At 41.3% G+C, this 26,156-nt stretch overlaps 1 protein-coding gene across 2 annotated transcripts in view; it reads left to right on the top strand.

The window, feature by feature from the left end:
* Positions 1–26,156, top strand: part of IMPG1 (interphotoreceptor matrix proteoglycan 1) — a 439,262-nt gene that overhangs the window by 70,771 nt on the left and 342,335 nt on the right. For both annotated transcript variants that reach the window (XM_073626835.1, XM_073626834.1), the window contains exon 2: positions 24,299–24,520. In XM_073626835.1, the coding sequence (XP_073482936.1) occupies positions 24,299–24,520 (222 nt within the window). The remainder of the gene's footprint in view (positions 1–24,298; positions 24,521–26,156) is intronic.

Genomic DNA, 26,156 nt, shown 5'->3' with positions numbered 1-26,156 from the left:
TAACTGTGGACGTGGTATACTTGGATTTTTCCAAAGCATTTAACAGAGTTCCCCACACACTGCTAATGTGTAAGGCAAAGTCTACAAGCTTGGAAAACTCCATTTGTAGTTGGATAAAAAACTGGCTATAAGACTGTATTCAGAGAGTAGTAGTTAATGATTCATACTCTGAATGGTCTAAGGTTATCAGTGGTGTACCCCAAGGTTCATTGTTGGGAGTCGGGACCCTTACTTTTTAATATATTTATAAATGATATAGGGTCTGGGATTAAGATCCCTTTCACACTGGAGGTGTTTTCAGGTGCTAAAGGGCTAAATATAGTGCCTGTAAAGCTCCTGAAAAATGCCTCCCCTGCAGCCCCAGTGTAAAAGCGGTGCGCTTGCAGGACATTAGAAAAAGTCCTGCAAGCAGCATCTTTGGACCGGTTTAGGAGCAGTGAATACACTGCTCCTCCACCACCCCTCCACCACCCCTGCCCATTGAAATTAATAAGCACTGCGGCGGAAGCGCCTGCAAAGCGATTTGGCAGCGGAGCTTTGTGGGTGCATTTAACCCTTTCTTTGGCCCCTACCGGGGGTTAAAAGTGCCCTACTAGCAGCCGAAAAGCCCCGCTAAAACAATGGTAGAGCACCGCTAAAACTAGTGATGCTTTACTGCTAATGCGGAGCGGTGCCAGTGTGAAAGGGGTCTCATTTCAGTCTTAACAGATGACACCAAACTATGTAGTGGAATAACATGCTGGCAGGATGTCTCTAACTTACAAGCCAACCTCAACCCACTGTTTAGTTTTGCAGCTATGAGGTTTAATGTTGATAAATGTAAAATTATGCACTTTGGGACTAAGAATATGCATGCATCATACATACTAGAGGGAGTACAACTGGGGGAATAATGGTGGAGAAGTATCTGGGTGTTCTGGTAGGGCATAAGCTCAATAATAGCATGCAATGCCAAGCAGCAGTTTCCAAAGTGAGCAAAGTTGTCAGAGAGGTTCTTGGTTCAGGACACTTGCTGGGCACTCTGGAGTGCACCGGCGCGCGCATGTTCACGGTGTTTGGCGCCAGTTGCCCTATTTAGGCTGATGGGATGCTGTGCTCGGTGCTGTCCGATCATCAGCTTCCTGTTTCTGAACTTCCTGTTTCCTGTGTATTGCTCTGATCTCCCTGGACTCTCTCTCTCTCTGCTATCCGCCTGCAAATTGACCCCGGCCTGCCTCTGACGTTGAACCTGCCTGACCCCTTGTACCGTGCTGATTGCCTGTTGCCAAAACTTGCCTGTGACCTGGACTTTGTATCTGCCTGCTCCCTTTGTACCGTGCTGACCGCCTGCTGCCAACTTTGCTAGTGACCGGATCTGCCTGCTCTGCACCTGTTAGCTGATCTCCAGCCTACCTATTACCACCTGCCAGCTTGTGTCAGGATCCTGGGCCTTATGCCTGCAAACCACCCGCCAGGCTCTCATACCATTCTGTGCTCCCATGCCTTCTGTGTACTCTATCAGGGGCCGGGAACCAGATACGTACGGGAGGCCATCCTCTGCTACATCGGGTTCGTCAGTCTGGTACGGGTAAGTCTGACAAAAGTCCTTTTTTGTTTTAAGAGAGGTATGGACTCCAGAGAGGGAGATGTCATTTTACCCCTGTAAAAATCATTAGTAAGACCTCATCTGGAATATGCAGGTCAGTTTTGGGCACCAGTTCACAAAGGATATGGGGGAACTGGAGAAAGTGCAGAGAAGGGCAACCAAACTGATAAAACTCATGAAGGAGCTCAGCTATGAGGAAAGATTAGAGAAACTAAATTTATTCTCTCTTGAGAAGAAGAGATTAAGGGAGGATATGATTAACATGTACAAATACATAAGGGGTCCATCTCGTGAACTTGGTGTTGAGTTATTCACTTTAAGGTAATCACAGAGGACAAGGGGGCATGCTTTATATCTGGAGGAAAAGAGATTTAATCTCCAAACACGGAAAGGTTTGTTCACAGTAAGAGCTGCGAAAATGTGGAATAGACTCCCTCCAGAGGTGGTTCTGTCCAGCTCAGTAGATTGCTTTCCTAAATGCACATAATATAACTGGATACTAAAATTTATTGGTAAAGTTGATTCAGGGAAATATCCCATTGCCTCTTGGGATATCAGGAAGGAATTGTTTCCCCTGCTGGAGCGAATTGGATGCTTTGCTGTTTTTTTGCCTTCCTCTGGATCAACTGTGGGTAAAGGATTGCGTATATAGGATTGTATAATATTTTTTTTCCCTTTTAATGGTTGAACTAGATGGACTTGCATCTGTTTTCAACCAGACAAACTATGTAACTATATGTAACTATGTCACTATAAAACTTTTTGTTTGCTGCACTTTAGTTTCCTGGACAAAATTGCAACTGATGTATTCAATACATTCTACAATCATTTCTGATGGGGGAAAAGGGCACTGCAAGTTTGTAAATGTCCCCTTAGATTATTGAAATTAAAGAAAAAGGGAAAAAAATACTTAAAAAAAAAAATAAAGACTTTAAAGTGTTATGTTGGGTAACAAGTGAAGCCAATCAGTGAGTTTGCTACCAAGAAAATGCAGCTGTGCTAATTTTAGAATGTTAACAATTGTTCAGCTAGATAATACAACTTGAATTCTCTGCAATCCACTGCAGCAAAAGAAAGAGAATACCTTGTCTAGTATTAAAGCCTCTAATTTGAAATTGGGCTTTCTGTATGGGAGAAACAGCAAGGAGACTGTAGTGTAATTGTTTAGGAGTTCTCTCATGCATCAAAAGCAGGCATTTTCAGGTGAGCGCATTACTGACAAATTACGGGGGAGTAGACTGGTTTAGTCCAGTAATGCTTGAAAAAAAAACTGAAGTATTGGTCTGTGTGTATACTTTTTTTACTTGGAAAATGTAATTAAATGTATTGAATGAAAACTGAAGTATTGAACAGATACTGTAGGCTGTGTGCAGTTTCAGGACTCATTTCCAGTTCAGACAGTGTACATTTAATTCCTAATAACAGTTTGTGTAGACCTGGTTACTAGGGATGGTCCCAATGTTCGAGTCGAACGTAAGTTCATGGGAGGCGACTGCTGTCTCTTCACTTTGACAGCTGTTATATAGGCAAGGGTGGGGCCACCCGGTGACATAACCCAGTGACCCCGCCCCTTCTGACATCATGTGACACCATGTGACGTCAGAGGGAATGGGGTCATCCAGTTACATCAGCGGGTGGCCCCGCCTTGCCCATATAAGAGTTGTCAAAGCCAAGACAGAGTAGTCACCGGGAGGCCTCCCATGGAGGCAGAGTTTTTTTGTTTTTTCTAGTTCCCTGGTCAGTTGGGCAGCGTGATTGAAAATGGATTTACATCGCGGGACACTTTTTTTTCTTTTTTAATAAAGGGATTGTCAAAAACGGTCTCTTGTGGTTTTTACTTTCTGACACTTTTTTTGGTGAATGGGTAGGGGTACAGTGTACCCGATACCCATTCACATGGGGGGTGGTGGGATCTGAGGGCCCCCTTGTTAAAGAGGGCTTCCAGATTCCGATAAGCCCCCCCACCCCTTGTCCCCATCAACGGCGCAGAGCCCCCTTGCCCCAAAGCACCTACCCCCCCACATGTTGAGGGTAAGTGGCCTAGTCTGGTTCAGGAGGGCAGGGCACTCGCTGGCCCCCCCTATCCTGACCTGCCAGGCTGCATGCTCGGATAACTGTCTGATATGGATTTAGTGGGGCCACGCCAATTTTTTTTTTTTTTTTAATTTGACATTTTGGTGTGGAGTTCCCCTTAAAATCCATACCAGACCTGGAGGGCCTGGGGGAGGGACCCTATGCCATTTTTTTTGTTTTGCTTTTCTTTTTTAATCTATATTGCCAGGAGGCGGCAATACATTACAGCCGTAAGCAGGTTTAAATTACGTTTTTTCCTTTAGAAATGTAATTATTGCTGCTGTTACGTACCTTGTAGTGGAGCCTGACTTGTAGGAGAAGACCCCTCTTACAGCGCTGGTTCAAGAGCCACTGGAATGGGGACAGTGGTCTCGAGAGCACAGTGCGTAGGAGTGCCTGATGGAAGTTGCAGCACAGGAACGGAGTGGAGATCCTCCAGGGATGGCTGGACTGCAGATGACAGCAGGCAGAAGCAGGTCAGCAAGCTGGATGGCATGTGATGCAGGAACAGCGGCAACTGGAGCTGGATGAGAAGGCCGGACACAGCGACACAAGGCAGCAGGCAGAAGGCAGAGTCGGACAGTCCGGTTCGGCCGGAGATCAGGCAGATGAGGACAGCAGGCAAATAGCAGAGTCAATAAGGCCAGCAGGAGTCAGCAACGGTTCACAGCAGAGATAAGGCATAGTCAGGCAAGCCGGGTAGGATTGGAGAAGGTAGAGAAGTCAGACAGAGCCGGGTCAGAACAGCAATCAGCAAACGGATACAGGTAACACTGGTACAGAGCTGCAGACAAAACAGCGCCGCACAAGTGTAGCTGAGATACCTTTAAAGACTCTGGGGCGCCAAACAGTGCTAGCGCGCACTTGCCGCGTGTACCCGCGCACACACGTGCGCCTGGGGAGAGCGCTGGCACACACTGCTAGGCACACATTGCTGCATAGTCCAGGAAGAGCCCCTCGTGCGCATGCGTGCACGCATGAGCCCCTGGTCAGTACTGGCACATCCCTGCCATTGCCCCCTCCCAAAGGGCAGCCTCCGGATGCCTAAGTAACCTCTCTTTTCTGGATGGGCGAAAAAAGCACGAATTAAACGCTTAGCGTGGATGTTGCTGTCGGGATCCCAAGAGTTGTTTTCTGGGCCATACCCTTTCCACTTGATTAAAAATTGTACTTGCCCCTGTCTCTTCCTACAATCGAGGATGGCCTCCACTTCATATTCCTCACTTCCATCCACTAGAACAGGTACAGAGGGTCTGGTACCTCTATCAGGAAAAGGATCAGGCACAGCAGGTTTCAATAATGATACGTGGAACACTGGGTGGATTTTAAGAGAATCAGGCAGAAATAGTTCATAAGAAACTTCATTAATCTTCCTTTTAACCAGAAAAGGCCCTATAAATTTAGGTGTGAGTATCTTATAAGGGCAAGTCAACTTAATGTTATTCGTAGACAGCCATACCTGATCACCAAGTCGCAGATCCAGCTCCCCTCTTCTCTTCTGATAGAAGGTTCTCTTACTGTCTGCTTGGGCCTTGGACACCGCCTCTTGCAACACCCAGTTGTTGTGGCTGAGAAACTCCACCGTATCCTGAACCGCCAGCACTGGGGATTCTGGAAGAAAATCAGGCAAAAAAGATAAATGGAACCCATAATTGGCAAAGAAGGGGGACTGACCAGTGGCTGAGTGGCTGTCATTGTTATAGGCAAATTCTGCTAGGGGCAGCAGGGACACCCAATCATCTTGTACTAAAGATGTAAAACATCTAATGTATTGTTCGAGAGTCTGGTTGGTCCTGTCTGTCTGCCCGTTAGTTTGGGGATGATAAGCTGAGGACAGGGCTAACTCAATCTTCAGAATCTCACACAGGGACCTCCAGAAACGTGAGGTGAACTGTACCCCTCTGTTAGATACTATGTTTGCAGGAACCCCATGTAATCTGACAATTTCTTTAATAAATACACGGGCTGTCTCCACAGCAGATGGGGTTCCTATTAAGGGTATGAAATGGGCCATTTTGGATAAGTGGCCCACAACCACAAAAATGGCTGAACACCCCTCAGTACATGGGAGTTCGACTATGACGTCCATGGTAATCATTTTCCAAGGTCTGTCAGGTACAGACAGTGGTTTTAGCAGCCCCCAGGCTCGGTTTCTCATGGTCTTATTCTGGATGCAGACAGGACACGAGCTGACATACTTCCTGCAGAACTCCTTCAGGTTGGGCCACGAGAACGTGCGTTGCACGAGTTCAAGGGTCTTACGGACCCCAAAGTGTCCTACTAAAGGGTGATCATGACGTAAGGTTAGTACTTTGACCCGAACACTCCCTGGGACAAAGATTTGGCTTCCTTTCCAAAATAATCAATCTCGAGATGTTAAGGTGATTCCTGGGGGACTTGAAGAGCTCATGGATGCTTCCTTGATCAGAGACAGGAGGTCCATCTGTAGAAGTAAAAAGTTGCTTGCAGGCAGGATGGTGTCAGGCACAGATGGTTCTCTTGGATTGTCGAACATGTGTGACAACGCGTCTGGTTTAACGTTTTTTGATCCTGGCCGATACGTAATGTGAAAACAGAAACGGGTGAAGAATAAGGCCCAACGGGCTTGTCGAGGTTTCAGCCGTTTAGCGGATCTCAAGTATTCTAAGTTCTTGTGATCGGTATATATCAATACTGGATGAACAGCGCCCTCTAACAGATACCTCCATTCTTCCAAAGCTGCCTTGATGGCGAGTAGCTTTCGATCACCAATGTCATAGTTCCTCTAGGCAGGAGAGAGTTCCCGAGACAAAAATCCCACGGAGTGCATTAGGCATCTATTACCCTGACGCTGGGAAACGACCGCCCCCACGGCCACTTCAGAAGCGTCTACTTCCAGAATGAAAGGCAAAGATGGGTCAGGATGACTGAGGATTGGAGCCAAAGTGAAAAGTCCCTTAAGTTTTTCGAAGGCGTCTTGGGCCTCCAGGCTCCAATAAAAACGAGAGTTCTGCTTGGTCAGTTGCGTAATGGGTGAGATTATGGTGGAGAATCCCTTGATGAATTTCCTGTAAAAGTTTGCGAAGCCTATGGAGCATTGTACTCCCTTTTTATTCAAGTGTACTGGCCAGTCAAGTACTGCGGACACTTTCTGAGGATCCATTTTGATACCAGTTGGAGAAATCACTAAGCCCAAAAACTGAATGTCCCATTGCTCAAATTTGCACTTCTCTGCCTTTGCGTACAGTCCGTGCAGGCGGAGCAGGTCTAAAACTCTGCAAACATGTTTCCGGTGCTGATCAAATGACCCAGAGAATATCAAAATATTGTCTAAATAGACAATTACAAAGATGTCAAGGAAGTCTCTGAATACATCATTGATAAGATGTTGGAACATGGCAGGAGCATTACATGGCAATGACAATGACAAGCATTACAAGGGCATGACCAGGTATTCATAGTGCCCGAACCGAGTCCGGAAAGCCATCTTCCATTCATCCCTGGCCCGAATGTGGACCAGGTTGTAAGCTCCCCTTAAATCAAGCTTGGTAAAGATAACAGCGGATCTTAATTTTTGAAAAAGTTCAGGTATCAGGGGCAACGGGTAACGGTTCTTGACCGTAATCTTATTAAGTTCCCGATAGTCCACACATGGGCGGAGGGTCTGGTCCTTTTTGGTAACAAAGAATATTCTGGCACCAGCTGGAGAAGTAGAGGGACGGATGAATCCTTTATTCAAATTTTCGTTAATGTAATCTTTTAGTGCCTCTTGCTCCTTTTCTGATAAGGGACAGATGCGCCCAAAAGGGATCTGGGCCCCAGGAAGAAGTTTGATCGGGCAATAGCAGAGTCGATAAGGCAAGCAGGAGTCGGCAATGGGTCACAGCAGAGATAAGGCAGAGTCAGGCAAGCTGGGTAGGATTGGAGAAGGTAGAGAAGTCAGACGAAGGCGGGCCAGAACAGCAATCAGCGAACGGATACAGGTAACACTGGTACAGAGCTACAGACAAAACAGTGCCGCATAAGTGTAGCTGAGATACCTTTAAAGACTCTTTGGCGTCAAACAGCGCTAGCAAGCATGTGCGTACGCATGTGCCCCTGGTCAGTACTGGCACGTCCCTGACAGCTGCGGCATGTTCTACACATCGCACAAATGCGCCACTTTACAGACTAAGGGGACCCTTCAGGCATGATATTTAAAGGAATCTTTCATTTTTATTGTTTCACATTAAGCATAATTAAAATACGATTGTTTTAGAAACTTTTTTTTGCATTGATACATGTCCCATATGGCAGTACCTGGGTCCCCATATACTTTTTATAGCAATAACTTGCATATAAGCCTTTAAAACTGGGACTTTTGATTTTTCATGTTCTTGTCCCATAGACTTTAATAGCGTTCCCATGTTCGCTAGAACTTTTTGCTTGTTTGAGGTGTCCTAGTGCAAACCAAACCGGGGAGTGTTTGGCCCATCCCTAGTGGTTACTGTACAAATTTGTCATGCTTGTTTATTTTGTAATTGGCTTGCTTTTCCAACAAGCCTGGTGTATCAAAGTAAAATCAGCATTTAGTTCTATTCACCTTTGACAGTGAAAAACATATTTTTCCCTTCCCTGTACATACAGCAGTAGCCAGATTTTCTTCACTAAGGCCTGTAGGCATGCAAACCTTGGTGCCCTTAGCAATACCCCTCTGCTAAAATCAATTATTTTATTCTGAACCTTTTTATGCTTTACTGGTTCTAACCATGCTTTCAGTAGTGAAAATATGTGTAAATAACCTTATATAAGATAACTATTGTAATGATGTACTGACAATGTGTTTTGCACAAACCAATCAATATACGCTTATTGCGATTTATTTTACCAAAAATATCTAGAAGAATAAATATTGGACTAAACTGATGAATAAATTAGTTTTTTTCTATATATTTTTTAGATATGTATTATAGCAGAAAGTAAAAAATATACTTTTTTCTTCAAAATTGTAGGACTTTTTTCGTTTATAGTGCAAACAATAAAAACCACAGAGGTGATCAAATACCACCAAAAGAAAGCTCTATTTGTGGGAAAAAAGGACATCAATTTTGTTTGGAGGTATGGGATGCTACTGAATTAGGAGAATAATAAAGTACCTTCAATTTTGTTTGGGTACAACGTCGCACGATCACGCAATTGTCAGTTAAGCAGCGCAGTGCTGTATCGCAAAAAATGGCCTGGTCATTAAGGGGGTAAATCCTTCGAGGGCTGAAGTGGTTAAGGTAGGAAAAATAAAATGCATGCCTGTGTATTTAGTGAGAAGGGTGATCACTGCTTGCATTTCATTTAAAAAACATGCGCCTGGAAATCGGTGGGTAGGTAGGAGGGTGGATGATGCAGGGTGTGTGCTAATGAGGTCAGTTGGTCAACTCCTTCCTGTGTCATGACCTATAGTCTGCCCAGGAAGTAAGGCGGAAGTAATGGATGCGTGTTTGGAAACATGAAGTCAGTGAAGTAAGTGTGTGTAGAATTAATGGAAAGCTGTTTTATGTTTGCAAAAGAAGTACATTAATGCTATATTGGTGCATAGGGGAGCTGGAATTTAGAAGAAAGAAAAAAGGTGAACTTAGCCTTTAAATAGTAGACATTTTCTTTTTCTAAACTTTCAAACTTTTTGCAGATATTCATTTCTCATTTAGTTGCTTTTTACTAGTTTTTCTTCTGTATAACTTTAATACAATTACTGCAATATTTAATATCTTATTACCCCAAGGTAAACTTGCAAACTAAATGATCACAGCTATATGGTTTTATTGCTCCTCTTAGAAATCCATTTTTATATCTCTAGTATAAAAAATATAAATGCCTACCTAAGTTTCATTACAAGAATATTTTCTTATTATGCCGATGAGTTATTCCTTTTCTTTCTTTGTATAGTCAGCTGCATTACAAGAAAGAGGATTATCCTTTTACATTTTTTTTTATCCATTTTCATTTTAAAGTAAAACTTCAATCCCAATTTTGAAAAGAGTAGGAAAATGTTCTCTTGCTTCCTGCCCTGGAGACACAACATAAAGTCGGAAGAAACATTCCTAATATGAAAGGAAATCCCACCTTGGACAGTTGTCACTCAGACAGGTGTTGTTGACTTGTTACAGTGACAACTGTACCACTTTCTATCCTGGTGACAACAGTCTATTAGGACAGAAAATTAGATTAAATGTTTCTGAAAGTGAAAGGGGCAATACAAACCTGACCCTGGTATATTCTACTCAAAGTTATGACTGGAATTCCCTTTTTAAACTGTTGCAAAAAAAATAAAAAATAAGAATTGATTGTCTAACAAATAGTGAATATAATACATATATACATGTATACATGACAGCAGTATACCAACTGAATGATAGTTACAATTACATCATACATAAAGGTTGTTTTTCCAGCTATGTTTAAATCTCCTCTGAAAGAAATATACAGGCTTTGCCTAAGTCATTCAGAAAATGCTATTTTACTGTCTGTTTGTGTCTTCTCTACTTTAGACTGAGAACTAGCATGCATCCAGTGAAGTAAAAACTTGTTCCATGTCAGTGATTCAAAAAGTAATAATGCAATTGAATCATCACGAATATCAGGTAACTGGTGCGAATTAGAGAAGGAGAGGTCAGCAATGTCATTTGATTAAAACAGAGCTGGATACATCCATTAAATTATGTAACTATGTAATTATACAAGCCCAAAATCTAGTGCAGTGATATAAGTATTAAAATGCAACAAAGATACACTATATTATCAAAAGTATCGGGACATCTGCCTTTATATGCACATGGTCTTTAATGGCACTCCAGTCTTAGTCTGTAGGGTTCAATATTGAGTTGGCCCACCCTTTGCAGCTAAAACAGCTTCAACTCTTCTGGGAAGGCTGTCCACAAGGTTAAGCACGTCCATGGAGTGACGTGCTGACGCCATCACACTTCTCAAATCCCGAAAGGACAGGCAGTTGCGAATAGCGGGTAGACTTAAACTTGACTCTAATGCGATTATATGTTCTTTTTGTCATAAGTACAATATTTTATATTTACAATAAGATTTTAGGGATCTATTTTTTTTTGGGGACCATTTGTGATATTGATATTTGAATAGGGATTCCACATGCCCTAAGAGACTCCTTGGATATTTAAAGGCCCTGGCTGTGTTTAGAGCCACAAGTGACATTGACCTTTCATGATAGAAGGTCCATGCAATTTGGTAAGCGACCATTTTGCCTATGGTGGAGGGGATAACCACTGGATCCAATTTAAGATGGCGGATGATGCAGATATTATCACAGGCTTTCTCTTCACCTTTTTTAGGAATATATTTTTTTCCAATTTGGTGTCTAGTTCTAGGTTTAAGGCTGGTTTCACACAGGTTTTGTCTAAAATCTGCATCCACCTGCTCAGCAGGGGATCTCCCCACTGAGCAGAGAGATGACATGTCCGTATCCACTCTGCTATGTGAGCAGACATGGACACAGCTTTGATCTTCTCTATAGGGCTGTCAGATTGAAATGGATCACCTGTCTATTTCAATCTGACTGTCATCCGAACTGATTTGTTGTTTTTGGTAGACAGGATAGAGTCTGATGGTGTCAGCGGACACATGACATTCTTAAGTATTTAGTAAGAGGCATGGTGAGTTTTTTAAAGTTGTCATTTTTTCCCACAATTCTTTGCAAAATAATTTTCTTTTCTTTTTTTCCTCCACAAAATTGTCATATTAGCAGGTTATTTCTCACACACAGCATATGCATACCACAAATTACACCCCAAAACACATTCTGCTACTCCTCCTGAGTATGGTGATACCACATGTGTGTGACTTTTACACAGTGTGGCCACATAGAGAGGTCCAACATGCAGGGAGCATCTTCAGGTGTTCTAAGAGCATACAGTAAATTACACATCCAATTTCCTGACTACCTCTTGCACCTTTGAAGGCCCAGGAGCACCAGTACAGTGGAAACGCCCCAAAAATGACCCCATTTTGGAAAGAAAACACCCCAATGTATAATCTATGAGGCATAATGAGTCTTTTGAACATGTCATTTTTTTCTACAAGTTTTTGGAAAATGTGGAAAGAAAATGAAAACGCATCTTTTTTTACACAAAGTTGTCCATTTATACAATATCTCTAACACATAGCATGTACATACCAAAAATTACACCCCAAAATAGATTCTCCTACTCCTCCTGAGTATGGTGATACCACATGTGGGAGATTTTTCTACAGTCTGGCCACATACAGGGGCCCAACATGCAGGGAGCAGCATCGGGTGTACTAGGGGGATATATTTCTCAAATCTAATTTGACTACCAATTACACTTTTGTGAGGCACTGTAGTGGCATGGATGAGAACTGATGTGGCATGGGTGAGCATGAATGGGGATGAATGAGCCATGGATGGGGATGGCTGAGCGTGGTTGAGCCATAACTGTGTATGGATAAGTAAGGCTGAGTATGGATGGGTGGCTATGTACAGCTGAGTACGGCTGAGTATGGCTGGGTACAGCTGGGTATGGCTGGGTATGGCTGAGTATGGCTGGCTATGGCTGGGTATGGCTGAGTATGGCTGGGTATGGCTGGGTACAGCTGGGTATTGATGAGAATGGCTGGGTATTACTGATAATGGCTGAGTATGGCTGGCTATGGCTGGGTATGGCTGAGTATGGCTGGGTATGGCTGGGTATCAATAAGTATGGCTGGGTACGGTTGAGTATGGCTGAGTATGGCTGGGTATGGCTCAGTACGGCTGGGTATGGCTAGGTATGGTTGGGTATGGCTGAGTATGGCTGAATATTTTCTCTGATCCGGCTCCATGGTGTCTGCAGCAGGTGTCTCCTCTAGCTCCTCCCCCTTCATGGTCGCGCCCCTTGGTGCCAACATCTGAAATATACTGGTGGCCGCGGAGAGGTCGAAAGTGTCTCCTCTAGCTCCTCCCTTTTCATGTTTTCGTGTCCTCAGCCCAGACGTCTGAACTGAACTGGCAGCCGGACGGCCGTGTAGAGGTCGGGTGAGTGGCGCAGACTCAAAAAGCAGCCCAACTACCTTGGCCCTGCAAGGACTGGCGTCACCAGCCCACAGGCAAGTGCCCAGTGTGCCCTATGGCCAGTCCAGGCCTGCTCCTTACTATATTACCAAGTCACATAGGGGATAAACACCTTGAACAGTTAATACGACTACTGCTCTTTTATGCCAGAAAATTAATCTTAAAAAAATAGAAGAACCTTCAACACTGGATATAAAGACCTTTATTAATCTCATCACAGACCTACTGTACCAATAAATTTATATTAGCCTGGCTTGCCCAAATGAGTTTGTAAAAATTACCAAAATGACATTGTAGCCAAACTTTAAAACACGTATTTTTCTGTTAATTTGTCAAATTACCCTGCCTGTATTTGATTCACAGATATTTTCATTGTTAAATGTATTCTCATTTTTATCATGAGGCAAGATGTCTTTGGAAAATTTTGACCAGCTGATCTTAGATTTTAGGATAAAGTTTTGCAGAATTGTCTAATATTCTTTCTCCACATCTCTGCATCATAATGAAAATCATCTTCTATGCTGGCCTGGATGTCTGGTACAAAAGACTGCAGTTTAGTTTCTTGTTACTTTTGCTATCTCCTGCTTTTATATTTACAGAAATTCTCTTTACATGGTTCCATAATGCAGACAAAAACTATTTTTTATTTGAATCTGATTCTGCAGGCCATCTATATGCTCAGCAAAATCTGACAGTTAGCATCTTTACTATCATCCTGCTGTGACTCCTCGGTCTGAATTGATCTATCATTTGTTCTCTGTGCATTCATGCAAGTAGTATGTATAGGCTTATTATATATCAAGCTATTAAATATTTTGATCATTCAGCACATTTCTAAGTTTTCTCTTTACTTCTTTACTTAAAATAAATTGTATTCAAGAATCTAACCTAGCATATGAACTATTGCTATGCAAAATATAAAAATATGTTTAATAACAAAATAGTACATGATAACAGATATGTACTGTAATATAATGCAAAATATAAAATAATAATGTAAAAAGGTTATGTTCGTGTAAGTTCTTTGAGCTACAGCCTGTGTGTGTCTGTGCAGGAATGTGGGTGTGAATTTGGAGTGTAACGCAACATTAATACAGAGCTGTAATTTTAAGAGGGCGGGTTGGGGAGGATTCCATCCTTCTACAAAGTACGGTGTAACTATAAAACCCCTTTCACACTGGGGTGCTTTACAGGCGCTACAGAGCTAAAAATAGCGCCTGCATAGTGCCTGTAGAGAGCCTTTCCTGTCTCTCCAGTGTGAAAGCCCGAGTGCTTTCACACTGGAGTGGTGTGCTGGCAGGACGTTAAAACAACTCATGCTAGCAGCATCTTTGGAGCAGTGAAGGAGGGGTGTATACACTGCTCCTTCACCGCTCCTGCCCATTGAAATCAATGGGCAGCGCGGCTATACCGCCGGCATAGCGCTGCTGCAGCAGCGCTTTGCGGTGGTTTTAACCCTTTCTGGGCTGCTAGTGGGGGGTAAAAGCGCCCCGCTAGCGGCCGAATAGCGCCGCAAAATTGACAGTAAAGCACCTCTAAAAATAGCGCCGTTTTACCGCCGATGCACCCACCGCCCCAGTGTAAAAGTAGCCTAAGTCTGATACTTTTTTTAGAATTTCAATCAAATAATTTTATATACTGATATAGTAATACATAATTTTCTTATGTTACACGCAATGTTCTTTCCTATATTTATGCCCTAATCAAGAAATATTAAAGTAAAATGATAGCATTTATAATCTATAGTGTTTATACAATTTAGCATACTTTCAATAATCTCGTGGATAGCCTTTTGTAATTGATTCATACCATTTGTAAAACCTTGATTGTAACATTTAAGAACAAGGATTGCAATTTTCTAGATATGACTAAAATAATTGTACATTTCACAGTACATTTTCACGTATACTCTGTATAATTTGCTTGTGCACTCTACCAACCTGGAAAATATATATATATTATAGTATCTCACAAAAGTGAGTACACCCCTCGCATTTTTGTAAATATTTTATTACATCTTTTCATGTGACAACACTGAAGAAATGACACTTTGCTACAATGTAAAGTAGTGAGTGTACAGCTTGTATAACAGTGTAAATTTGCTGTCCCCCCAAAATAACTCAACACACAGCCATTCATGTCTAAACCGCTGGAAACAAAAGTGAGTACACCCCTAAGTGAAAATGTCCAAATTGGGCCCAATTAGCCATTTTCCCTCCCCAGTGTCATGTGACTCGTTAGTGTTACAAGGTCTCAGGTGTGAATGGGGAGCAGATGTATTAAATTTGGTGTTATTGCTCTCACTCTCTCATACTAGTCACTAAGAAGATTGCCAAGACCCTGAAACTGAACTGCAGCACGATGGCCAAGACCATACAGCGATTTAACAGGACAGGTTCCACTCAGATATGAGTGCTGCCAGCTTTGCTGCAGAAGATGAAGGGGTGGGGGGTCAGCCTGTCAGTGCTCAGACCAAACGCCGCACACTGCATCAAATTGGTTTGCATTGCTGTCATCCCAGAAGGAAGCCTCTTCTAAAGATGATGAACAAGAAAGCCCGCAAACAGTTTGCTGAAGACAAGCAGACTAAGGACATGGATTAGGGGAACCATGTCCTGTGGACTGATGAGAGCAAGATAAACTTTTTTGGTTCAGATGGTGTCAAGCGTGTGTGGCGGCAACCAGGTGAGGAGTACAAAGACAAGTATGTCTTGCCTACAGGCAAGCATGGTGGTGGGAGTGTCATGGTCTGGGGCTGCATGAGTGCTGCCAGCACTGAGGAACTACAGTTCATTGAGGGAACCATGAATGCCAACATGTACTGTGACATACTGAAGCAGAGCATGATCCCCTCCCTTCTGAGACTGGGCCACCGGGCAGTATTCCAACATAATAAAGACCCCAAACACACCTCCAAGATGACCACTGCCTTGCTAAAGAAGCTGAGGGAAAAGGTGATGGACGGGCCAAGCATGTCTCCAGACCGAAACCCTATTGAGCATCTGTGGGGCATCCTCAAATGGAAGGTGGAGGAGTGCAAGGTCTCTAACATTCACCAGCTCCGTGATATTGTCATGGAGGAGTGGAAGAGGACTCCTGTGGTAACCTGTGAAGCTCTGGTGAACTCCATGCCCAAGCGGGTTAAGGCAGTGCTGGAAAATAATGGTGGCCACACAAAATATTGAGACTTTGGGCCCAATTTGGACATTTTCACTTAGAGGAGTACTCACTTTTGTTTCCAGCGGTTTAGACACTAATGGCTGTGTGTTGAGTTATTTTGAGGGGACAGCAAATTTACACTGTTATAATAGCTGTACACTCACTACTTTACATAGAAAAGTAGAAAAGTGTCATTTTTCAGTGTTGTCACATGAAAAGATTTAATAAAATATTTACAAAAATGTGAGGGGTGTACACACTTTTGTGAGATACTGTATATGCTGTGTGTGTGTGTATATATATATATATATATATATATATATATATATATATATACACACACACAATATAACATATTAAAAGGAAATTACAACTTACTGGCTGATAAAAATTATTCTGCTTTACACATTACTCCCAGTCTTTTTAAATAGGTTATTTGCAGAACAGAATGGTGTTTAAGAGGGAATATATAATATCAAGGTGCATCATCAATTACAAATTTTAGATGCCATATGATGAAAGGCAATGTTATCCTCTGCTGCTGATTTGGTTAATGTTACCAAAATTATTTTCTATTAAGTTTCAGGAGCTTTTATTTTGAAATATAAGTTTTTTTCTCTAGTGGTATTGCTAATTAATTTGCTTTGTGTTTGTGTCCCTGCTCAGAGGTATATAATGGGGAAATCATGCACGCACAAAGTTGTTGGGGCAAAAACAAACCCTTAATTATCTCCTCTGTGACCGATCTACGCCCTAATTATTTCTTTTTTTTTCTGTTGAGACATAAATGGTGTGTTCAAATGATCACTTCATGTTCTAAACTTTATTTTGTGCCTTATATACCCTGTATCCTTTCCACAGCTGGCAAGTGTATGTCAAGAGCAAATTTGGTTTTGATCTTAACCATATTTAATGTGATTGTGTTTCCAGTCATGCTTGATTGGCTATCATTAGATGGTCTTACAAATGAATACAAATGGGAAGAACCCGTAGGAGTCCTAGAGGGGGAGGGGAGTTGGTACCTCCTGTTGTGTTGGCTTATATACTTACCCAACACTTGGACCCTATGGTACTAATCCCCTTTTTTACTATTTGTATCATTGGATGGTATCCGTTAAAATCGAGTGTTCCTGCAGATTAAGATAGAGAGACTAACATTTTCAGGGACACTTCTATGGGTAAAGGAGAAAAGTGTTAAGCTAGGTAAAAAGGTAAGCTAGGTAAAGGGGAAAAGTGGTATTTGTAAACAAATTGTGAAGTGTTTAGATTGGGACAGTGATTTTTGCATGTACAATGAGGGTTGAGGACAAAAATACACTTTCAGCTATACTATTTATACATTACTGGGCACCATTGGGGGTGAATTTAAGTAGCATAAGGTATGGGCAGCCTTACTGAACCTTGAATTTTTTGGGGGGCAGAATTTATGACACCTAGTGCAAACAATCATGTGTGTTCATTGATGATGATGATGTCATGTGCTGCACTAAATTATCTTTCTAAAATGATGCTGGAAGGTGGGCATTAAAAGCAATTGGCTAATACTTTTCCTGGATACATAGGGCAGGTCAGATAGGCTGTAACCATCACTTCCAGCTATTGCCTCTGACTTTGCAATTGCTCATTAGTCAGGTATTGGCAATGCACCTGCGGTGGCTTCTTCTTTTAATAATTCTGCTGCTTTTGATGGCTTTTCCAGAGGAAGCAAACATACAAGCTGCAAGGTGGAGAGATGCCTGATCCCTAGAGGTAGCAATGGCTTCATCTGCATCATGACATTTGCTGCAGGCTTGCAGCTTGATAATGTCTGGTTTTGCTCTTACAGTAATGGACAATAAAACATGGCTACTTAGTAGTCTTTCTTCTTTCATATGGTCACGATATGAATGTCAGTATACAAACAAGAAGTATACCTACTGGCCTGGCACTTCCTGAGGGCTGACTGAATATGGTTCAAGGTAGAGAAAAAATGACAAGTCATAGTTTATCAGACAAGCTTGTGCCGTGTTTCCTATTGATTTTCCATAATACATTCTTCTCTTTTAATACTGCTAGAGGACACCTGGAGTATACTGGTAAGAAAAATAGCAGCAATTAGAGGGATCACAAAGGAGGTTGTGCAGGGGTCCAGTTGCTAGCATGTGTAGGCATTGTTTGAATGCTAAGGAAAGCCTCACAACAGTCCTTTAAGATGGTGCCCTTCCCCCACAAAGATTGGCTGCAGCACTGGCAGGAGCAGGAAGCCCCAAACAAAGGGGAAGAGCTGGCAGTGACCTGCAGAACCAGTGAGTGTGACTCTTATGGAGCCCTGTAATCTTCTATTTAACCATTTGTGTACTGGGCTCTTTTACCCCCTTCCTGCCCAGGCCAATTTTCAGCTTTCAGCGCACTCGCACTTTGAATGACAATTGCGCGGTCATGCAGCACTATATACGCAAATGTAATGTTTATAATTTTTTTCACACAAATAGAGCTTTCTTTTGGTGGTATTTAATCACAACTGGGTTTTTTTATTTTCTGCTAAACAAATGAAAAAAGACAGAAAATTCTGGAAAAAAAAAAAGTTTTTCTGTTATAAAATTTTACAAATAAGTAATTTTTCTCCTTCACTGATGTGCGCTGATGAGGCTGCACTGATGGTCACTGATAAGCTGCACTGATAGGCTGCACTGATGAGATGGCACTGATAAGGCTGCTCTGATATGCGGCACTGATAGTCAGCACTGATGGACTCTACTAGTCAGCACTGAAGAACATTGATAGGCAGCGCTGATGGGCACTGATAGGCAGCGCTGATGGGCACTGATGGGCACTATTGGGGCTGCACTGATAATCAGGACACTGAAGATTAGAACCCTGATTATCAGTGTAGATGTCCTCTTTCCAGTTACTGGCTCTCTTCTCCTCACGCGCTGGCAGCGCATGAGGAAAGAAATGCTGATAAGAGGCAAGTGTGTTTACATTGTGATCAGCTGTGATTGGCCCTTTACCCCTTCTGTGATTAGCTGTGTCCAAAAGGACACAGTGATCACAGAGCGTGCCAGATGTGCACTGTAGCGGACGCGGTTCTCGGAGGACGTCAATAGAATGACAGCTACAGCATAGCCAGCAAGTGGTTAAATCTACAGATGCCATGGTGCTGTATACACGGTCAGCTATTACACCAACCATTTGAGGATTGATAGCTCACAGAAACACACTGGCAATTGTGACAGTTATCATCAGAATTACCCCTTGACTATAACAATACATTGCATGTGCACTTATAGGCAGAAGGTGACTGAAAACACTGCAGAAAAAAAAACATTGGTATGTTTTATTTGGAATTTATTAACATTTATTAAACATTTTTAGCTTTTTACTTAGAAAACCAGAGGGTAGTTTAGATCTGCTGTGATATCGATTTTACTTCCTATTCCTCCAAAGCTTGCTGTTTAGATTCAGAGGAAAGTCAACTGTCACTTTTCCTCCTGATGAATAGTTGACTAGACAGTAGTGAAGAGAGAGAATCTGAAGGAGAGTGTTTGCATAAGCAGCATAAGTAGAAGAAGATGATTTTTCCATATCTAGTTCTCAGTCTTGTTCTGTTCTTCTACTTGATCTGTTGTGGCTGGCAGTACAACTGAGCTAACAGCTAATTTCAACTATTTGATTGGATGAATGGACCTTGTGGTAGTTTGCAACAGTATTAAAACAGCAGCTTTGTCTTCTTGCTGCTGTCATTTTTATGCCCATAACTGCTGCAGCTGCTATCTTTTCTCACATCCTTATCATTTGATTTTTCTTGCTGGGGCATTGGAGTATCTTTCTTTGCAACCCCTTCTGCCACTTTTAATACTCAGAGAAAAATTGTTCAATAGCTTCCATACATAATGTGCAGTAAAAACATACTAAAGGTAATGTCAGATGTACATTTCCGTTATGAGACAAAGGGCATTTCTATTTCTTTTCAAAGCAAAATATTATTATATTTGGCTGTGCCCATTCGACAAATTTTATTATGTCGTGAAAAAATAGCAATTTTTCTGTATTGTTTGCCAATATTAAACACTAATACTTACACAATACAAACAGGAGTTTTGTCCCGACTTGTCCTTGCCCTACCAACAAAATAGGTTTAATATTTGTATGACTTTGGAAGAAATGAACACAATTAAAATGTGATGTATAAAAGAAGACTTTTACTAGCCAATATCAATGCCTGAAATAGCTGCATAAAATTAACAGAACACACTGCTTCTCAGCAAATCTACCAACATCTAGTAATGGCAGAGAGCGTTGATTGGGGCGTTCTGGCGGGGGGGGGGGGCGTCCCCCTGTCAGAATACAACAGCTCAGTGGGGGAGATCGCTGTACTAATGTTGGATCATTAGAATAGCGGCTCCAAACGGAGCTGATCATTTTTTTAATATGTGTACCAGGCTTTAATCTGGCCATACATTATACAATTTTCTTATTCAATTTCCTTTAGAGTTACCTTCAATTATGTAGTATAAGGGTCGGCCTGCAAATTTAAAGTGTTTAGGTTTGATCTCATATTAAATGGTTTTAGTAAATCTAAAGGAAAATTGTACAAGAAAATTGTATAATGTATGGCCAGCCATACCCCCATCTTGTGCACCTTCTGATCTCGAAGCTCTTTATGGATCATGTTATAGGATTTTTTGATTTATGACCCATACACACAGTCGGATTTTCAGATGGAAAATGTGTGATAGGACCTTGTTGTCGGAAATTCCGACCGTGTGGGGGCTCCATCACACATTTTCCATCGGAATTTCCGACACACAAAGTTTGTGAGCTTGCTATAAAATTTTCCGACAACAAAATCCATTGTCGAAAATTCCGATCGTGTGTACACAAATCCGATCCACAAAGTGCCACGCATGCTCAGAATAAATTAAGAGATGAAAGCTATTGGCTACTGCCCCATTTATAGTCCCAATGTACGTGTTTTATGTCACCGTGTTTAGAACAATCAGATTTTCCGACAACTTTGTGTGACTGTGTGTATGGAAGACAAGTTTGAGCCAACATCCGTTGGAAAAAATCCATGGATTTTGTGGTCGGAATGTCCGATCAATGTCCGATCGTGTGTACAGGGCATTACAGTGTGTTTTCCTGATATAGATGATTAGTTAGCTTACTCTATCTAGATTTTGCTTTCTTATTAGTGCTGGTAATTGCTTCTTCCCTTAAAGGAGATTCTCTCGCAGATGTTATTCCTTCCGTTTTTGTCAGTATACTGTATATGCTTGCCCTACTGCAGTGTCCATAGTGTAGAGCAGGACGTGCTACCTTCAAAATGTATTTCACTTGCACAATGCTCTGTTTTCTGCACCAAATAAAAATGCATTGACTTGAATTGCAGGTTGAGCTTCTTGGTCACAATCTTTGTTGCTGTTTTTGCATTTTGAGAAGGAAGGTTGACTAGAGATTTTGCTCGCTGATACTTTGATCTCTCACACTTGGAGATTTTTCTTGTATATGAACCCAAGGCATGTTGAAAAAAGGATAAAAATCTCAGTCCTAATAATGCAATGTAGACTTTCCTCACTCAAAATAGTAAAGCAGAATTCATATAGCAAAGCAATACTTCAGGAATATCATGGCTTCCATTTAATGACAATGATGTTTAAAGCAAAGGATTCCAAATACAATTTATTTTCTTGTACCTCAGGCAGCAAACTGTTATTATCCTTGGCAGTTTGTAAAATTATCTATACACCGTGAGGTGTGATACATCCTAGTTTTGAAGTGCTTCAAGCCCAACCAACAGAAAGCCAATGTACTGTAAAATATAAAATAAATTAAAATATTATACTACCTGCTTTAGGCATTTCTATTTGGCTAGTTTGTTTCCAACAAAAGTTATTTTCGCCTTGCCTGATCCAGATAATTTCTCTAATGAACTGTTCATTTCAAGGAAATTTCTTCTAGGAAAACAAGGGAAATGTAATTATAATAAAAACATTTGAATGTGGTATCTGTGTCTACAGAGGTTTCTTAGAATTAAAATTCAGTGGTTTGTATTTATAGTTAACAAATTTCATTAAGTACGCTATAGTGATTTTTTTACTTATAACTCATTTTTATGGGACACTCACATTTTTACTTGCCTGTTGTTTTGCTCTTTGTATTCAATATACAGATTGGTATATGTTCCCTCTTTTGATCATCAGTATTTAAGGAAATGTTATTTTTAATCATTTGTCTCACTAGATAAAAATCTATTGTTCCCAGTTAATTATAGACTTGCACTGAGAAAGGAACAGAGAAACACGGTCAATATGCAGAACTATTAAAGGGGTTGTAAACCCTCATGTTTTTTCACCTTAATGCATCCTATGCATTAAGGTGAAAAAACACCTGGCAGTGACCGGCCCCCCAACCCCCCCAGTTTTACTTACCCGAGCCCTGGAATTTCACACGCCGGAGACACGCTGTCTCTCTGCCCAGGGTTCTTAGCTCTTGATTGGATAGATTGATTGCAGAGCAGCCATTGGCTCCCGCTGCTGTCAATCAAATGACACGGGTGCCAGGGGGGGGCGAGTCTGGCATTCGTGTCTATGGACACAAATGCTAGACTCGGGAGTGCACCCGCAAGGTAACCCCCCCCGGGAGAGCGCTTCAAATGCGCCTCTAATGCAGGGAGGAGCCACGAGAGCCGCCAAGGGACCCCAGAAGAGGATGTTTGGGGGCCACTCTGTACAAAACGAGCTGCACAGTGGAGGCAAGTATGATATGTTTGTTATTTTAAAAAATAAAAGATGAGCCTTTACAATCACTTTAAAGCTTAAAAAAACGAAGATAACACTGTTTTGTTTTTTCTTTAAATGGTTCCCCAGCTGGATTTTTTTTTTAACCGCTTGATATCCGGAGGACGTCATATGACGTCCTCGACTTTCAGGGCTTATATCTGAATGATGTCTGAGGCTACAGACATCATTCAGATACCGGCATTTTCAGCCGGCGATTCCGTACACCATAAGAATGATCATAGCAGCTGTTCTGCCGCTTGATCGTTCTTACGGGCGGCGGGAGGGGGGGGGACGTCCGGAGGGGGGGGGCGTCCCCTCCCGCCGCCCTCCGGTGCTACTACCGACTCACCACAGCGATCGGTGAGTCGGATAGCGGATCCGCCGGCGCCGGATGTTCACCATAGAGATTTCCGGCGGACCAGATGGTCGCCGGAGTCTCTATGATCGTTCGGAGGCCGGGCGCGATGTTATGACGTCACGCCCGGCCTCTGCATTCAAAAAAACGGCGCCGCTTCGGCTGTGAAGCGGCGATCGTTTTATTTTTTTTTTTTATTTTAGGCTTCCCAGCCTAGAGGTGAGATGTGGGGTCTTATTGACCCCATATCTCACTGTAAACAGGACTGATCGTGTCATATTCCTATTACAAGGGATGTTTACATTCCTTGTAATAGGAATAAAAGTGATCAAAAAAAAAAAAAAAAATTTTTAAAGTGTAAAAATAAAAATTTTTAAGTAAAATTAACAATAAAAAAAAAAAAAAATTTTTAAAGCGCCCCTGTCCCCGTGAGCTCGCATGCAGAAGCGAACACATACGTAAGTCCCGCCCACATATGAAAACGGTGTTCAAACCACACATGTGAGGTATCACAGCGAACGTTAGAGCGAGAGCAATAATTTTGGCCCTAGACCTCCTCTGTAACTCAAAACATGTAACCAGTAAAAAATGTTAAAGCGTCGCCTATGGGGATTTTTAAGTACCAAAGTTTGGCGCCATTCCACGAGCGTGTGCAATTTTGAAGCATGACATGTTAGGTATCTATTTACTCGGCGTAACTTCATCTTTCACACAATGCAAAAAAATTTGGCTAACTTTGCTGTTTTGTTTTTTTTTAAAGCATGAAACTGTTTTTTTTTTCAAAAAAAATGCGTTTGAAAAATTGCTGCGCAAATACCGTGCAAGATAAAAAGTTGCAATGACTGCCATTGTATTCTCTAGGGTCTCTGCTAAAAAAACATATATAATGTTTGGGGGTTCTATCTAATTTTATAGCAAAGAAATGATGATTTTTGACATGTAGGAGCGAAGTGTCAGAAATGGCCTGGATGCGAACAGCTTTTGCTGTAATACTCACCTAATCTGTGGAGCTGTCTACGGTTGTTCCTTTTCAACACGAGTTGTCCTCAGTCTTCCAGATGGAATGCTGCCCAGTCTTTAATATCCTCAAAGACTAAGGACATTCTGTGAGTGCATTACATCATCAATTGTAGATATTAGGATTTATAAATCAACATGGAACTGATTTACAAATCTGGATCTAATAATACTGAACAGTTGCTCCAGATTGTTTGATTGTTAAAAGATAACACCTCATTGATTTAACTTTTGCTTACTTTTTAAATAAAATTACCATATATTCAGTTGACAATAGAACATTTTTATCTGTTATTTAATTACAGAAATTGCAGTTATGACAAAGCTTGAAAATTCAATAATACCGGCTGTTTCAACACCAGAACCCTTTAAGAAAAGTTCCAGAACACCAACAATGAAGAGACTATTTGAAATGAAAATGCTTAGAACAAAAAGATCTGCTATTTTTGCAACAGGGGTTAAAGTGTGTCCACAAGAATCACTCAAGCAGATTGTTGCCAGCCATTTGGCATACTACAAACTAAGAGGTAAATGTAATGAACAGATATAAAACCTTGCGTTATGTATTTCTACATTTTGTTGCTCCTTTACCCAAATTACTATTAAGTTCTATATAATCTGTTGACATGATAAACCTTTTTTATTAACCGCTTGACCTCCAGAAGGTTTTACCCCTTCATGACCAGGCCATTTTTTGCAATTGGGCACTGTGCTACTTTAAATGGTAATTGCCGGGTCATGCAGTATTGTACACAAATTAAATTTATCTCATTTTCACATTAATATAGCTTTCTTTTGGTGGTATTTGATCACCACTGGGTTTTTATTTTTTGCTATATAAATGATAAAAGACTGAATATTTAATATCCAATAAAATATTTAATATTCTATCAAATCAAATTTCTTCATAAATTTAGACCAAAATGTATTCTGCTACATGTCTTTGGTTAAAAAAAAATCCCAATAAGTGTATATTAATTGATTTATGTGAAAGTTATAGCGTCATGCAATTAGCGGACCTCCAGCTGTTGCAAAACTACAAGTCCCATCATGCTTTTGCCTCTGGGTGTCATGCTTTTGGCTGTCAGAGTCTTGCTATCCCTCATGCAACTTGTAGTTCTGCAACAGCTGGAGGTCCGCTAATTGCATATCCCTGGTATATATAATTGAAAATGACCTAATCCTGATGTCGGCCTATTTCATTTCTTGAGGCCCTTAAAATGCCAAGACAGTACAAATACCCCCCAAATGACCTATTTTTGACAAGTAGACAGTCTGAGGAATTTAGTAAGAGGCCTGGTAAGTTTTTGAAGTTGTAATTTTTTATCACAATTTTTTGGAAAATTAAGAAATTAAATCAAATTAAATTAAATTATTTTTTTTCACTTTTTTTTACACATGTAAAAAAAAGTAGCTCGTAGTGACACTGTACAACTCTGGGGGGATGATCAAGGATTCTTTTTTTTTTTTTTTTTACACGTTGAATGCTGTCACTGTGATGATCACTACAACAACTATGTTTTGAACTGAATGGGTTATGTTCATAATAACCATGATTACTATTTTGTGCTGTGATTGGCTCATAGCTATCACTTGGTACACGGTGTTGTGATTGGCCCGGGTGCCATGTGATAGCTGTTGGGCCAATCACACCATCACAATACTAAGTCTATCACTAAATGAAAAAATCCACCGGTGCTCTTAGCCACTTAATCCCCGGACCATTTGGCCGGCCGAAGACCAAAGTACTTTTTGCGATTCGGCACTGCGTCTCTTTAACTGTCAATTGCACGGTCGTGCGACGTGACTCCCAAACAAAATTGACGTCCTTTTTTCCCACAAATAGAGCTTTCTTTTGGTGGTATTTGATCACCTCTGCAGTTTTATTTTTTGCGCTATAAACAAAAATAGAGCGACAATTTTGAAAAAAACGCATTATTTTTTACTTTTTGCTATAATAAATATCCCCAAAAAATATATAAAAAAAAACAATTTTTTTCCTCAGTTTAGGCCAATACGTATTCTTCTACATATTTTTGGTAAGAAAAATCGCAATAAGCGTTTATTTTATTGATTGGTTTTTGCGCAAAAGTTATAGCATCTACAAAATAGGGGTTAGTTTTATGCATTTTTATTAATTTTTTTTTTTTTTTACTAGTAATG

The sequence above is a fragment of the Aquarana catesbeiana genome, linkage group LG04 (genome assembly GCF_042186555.1).
Source record: "Aquarana catesbeiana isolate 2022-GZ linkage group LG04, ASM4218655v1, whole genome shotgun sequence".
Lineage (NCBI taxonomy): Eukaryota > Metazoa > Chordata > Amphibia > Anura > Ranidae > Aquarana > Aquarana catesbeiana.
The sequence above is the reverse complement of the archived record's forward strand: the minus strand, read 5'-3'. Positions and strand labels throughout refer to the sequence as shown.